Here is a 2,487-nt window from a genome sequence, read left to right on the forward strand (position 1 = left end):
GGATGGATGGATGGATGGATGGATAGACATGTGGATGGGTGGACAGATAGATGGATGGACAGATGGGTGGGTGGATGGATGGATGGATGGATGGACAGACATGTGGATGGGTGGACAGATGGATGGACAGATGGGTGGGTAGACAGATGGGTGGGTGGGTGGATGGATGGATGGATGGACAGGTGGATAGGTGGACAGGTGGATGGATGAACAGGTGACTAGGCATATGGGTGAGTAGGTACATGGATCTGTGGTGGGTGAGTGACAGAGCTCAAGTTCTAAGTCAGTCAGCACAAGTGAGGGAGTCAGGTTTCATTGCCCCAGTGAAATGCTGTATGACGTCCTCCTTCAAACTAAGCAGCTTCTTTTCCTACGGGTGCTCGCCTTGACATCCTATGAAGACCACTCCCCCATAAACCCTTTGTTCCTGAAAAGCCAGACTCCCCAGCATGCTCTCCAGGCTCTCCTGGGACTCAGAGGCATCGGGGCCACCTGCCAGTATCTTCAGGTCCATGAGCTCCATGGGAGCAGGGCACATCTGTCCAGACACTGCAGGATCCCTGCACCCACCCAGGCCCTGGTCAGTCTTCTCCTAGTGAATGAAGCAGGGTGGGGGATGGGCACAGCCTAGGCAGGCCAGGGATGGGTTGGCCAGGGATGGATCAGCCAGGAACGTGTGAACAGAGCGGGGCTGACTCACTGGGCACGCGGTTGATGGCTTTGAGGGGCCTCAGGACGCGTACAGTGCGGATGGCTGACAGGTTGATGTTCTGAAGGTCCAGGGAGTACTCGACCATCCTGCAGAGAAAGGGGAAAGAGTGAGGGATGGTGCTGGAGGCCAGCTGGGGTCAGAGCCCGGGCCACAGCATTCTCCAGCCACCTGCACACAGCTGCCCGGACACGGCAAGTAAAGACAGCGGTCGGATCTCCAGCTACATCCGGCCAACGTGTGGCCTGGGGTTGCTTCTGTGGCCCTTGTCTCCTCCTCTGTAAATGGCGCTGGTGACAGATGTGGGCAGGGGCTCAGGGCATGAAGGGAGCACAGACGTTGGGCCCCTGCTGTGTGCCTAGCACTGTGCCAGGTGGCTCCTGCCCTTCAGGCCCATCCTCCTGGCCCGTGGCCCATGTCAGCCCCAGTTTCCAGAGCAGCCTCTGAGAGCGGAAGGAACATCTCCTGCACCAAACAGCTCCACGCCCCACAGTCCTTGCATGCTCAACCAGCCCTGCAGCTCTTTGGAAGTAGTTTGCCTCCTCCAGGAAGTCTTCCCAGATCTCCCACAAGAGGCAGACCTCTGAGGTCCCTTCATGGTGGAAGCACAGCAAACCTCAGTTGCGGGGCACTGGGAGATGGGTCTGGCCTGCATTCCCAGGATCACCCCCCTGCCCCCATCACCAGACCCTTCCCCCAGCACCTCCCACCCCAGGACTTCAGCGCTGCTGCCAGCTCCACCTGTCACCACCCATGTCACCACTGTCAGTAGGAAATGAAGGCTTTTCCTACACGCTGCACAAACCTGTCCGACTGTTGTGAAGCCGCCACCCCCTCCCGCTGCTTGAAGAGTCATTGAGTGAAAGCTCCGTTGCCTGAAATGCCACCATCATCCATCCCCCACCCGCTGGAGCGCAGACTCAGGCTCCTGCATGCGCGTGTGCACACACACCTCCACACCTGTGTGCACACACGCACGGTCACACACCTGCATACAGAGTCACATACACGCACACAACCACACACCCAGTCACACACATGCACACACCTGCACACACACACACACACACACACGGTCACACACTTGCACACAGTTACACACACGCACACAGCCACACACCGGCACGGTCACACACCTGCACACAGAGTCACACACATGCAACCACACACACGCACAGTCACACACCTGCACACAAAGTCATACACATGCACACAACCACACACACACGCACACAATCACACACCCGCACACACACCTCCACAGTCACACATGCACACAATCACACATCCACACACCTCCACACAGTCACACACGCACACAACCACACACCCACACACAGTCACACACCTCCACACAGTCACACACATGCATACAACCACATACCCACAGTCACGTACACAGCCACATACCCGCACACAGTTATGCACGTCCACAGTCACACACATGCCCACAACCACACACTTGCACACACACACACAGAGTCACACACATGCACACAACCACACAAACACAAACATACGCACACAACTGCACACCTGCACACACACACTCCCTTCTTGGACATCCTCATACATGCACCCTCCTACTCAAACCCAAACGCAGATGAGGGGGAGTGACCCAAAAAAGTGACAGAGACCTAGAGCTGGAGACAGAGACCTAGAGCTAGAGACAGAGACCTTGGGGACCTGAGGGGGAGGGAGGAAGGAGAGAGGGGGAGCTGGCAGAGAGCAGGGAGAGAGGAGGGGGGCAGAGGAGGAGCAGGAGGAGGGAACAGGGG

At 57.3% G+C, this 2,487-nt stretch overlaps 1 protein-coding gene across 1 annotated transcript in view; it reads right to left on the reverse strand.

Annotated features, from left to right (window-relative positions):
* CACNA1I (calcium channel, voltage-dependent, T type, alpha 1I subunit) overlaps nucleotides 1–2,487 on the reverse strand; it is a 119,954-nt gene that overhangs the window by 69,779 nt on the left and 47,688 nt on the right. Inside the window, exon 4 of the mRNA XM_011964322.1 lies at nucleotides 701–798. Within this exon, the coding sequence (XP_011819712.1) occupies nucleotides 701–798 (98 nt within the window). The remainder of the gene's footprint in view (nucleotides 1–700; nucleotides 799–2,487) is intronic.

This window comes from Colobus angolensis, unplaced genomic scaffold (assembly GCF_000951035.1).
Source record: "Colobus angolensis palliatus isolate OR3802 unplaced genomic scaffold, Cang.pa_1.0 Scaffold65, whole genome shotgun sequence".
NCBI lineage: Eukaryota > Metazoa > Chordata > Mammalia > Primates > Cercopithecidae > Colobus > Colobus angolensis.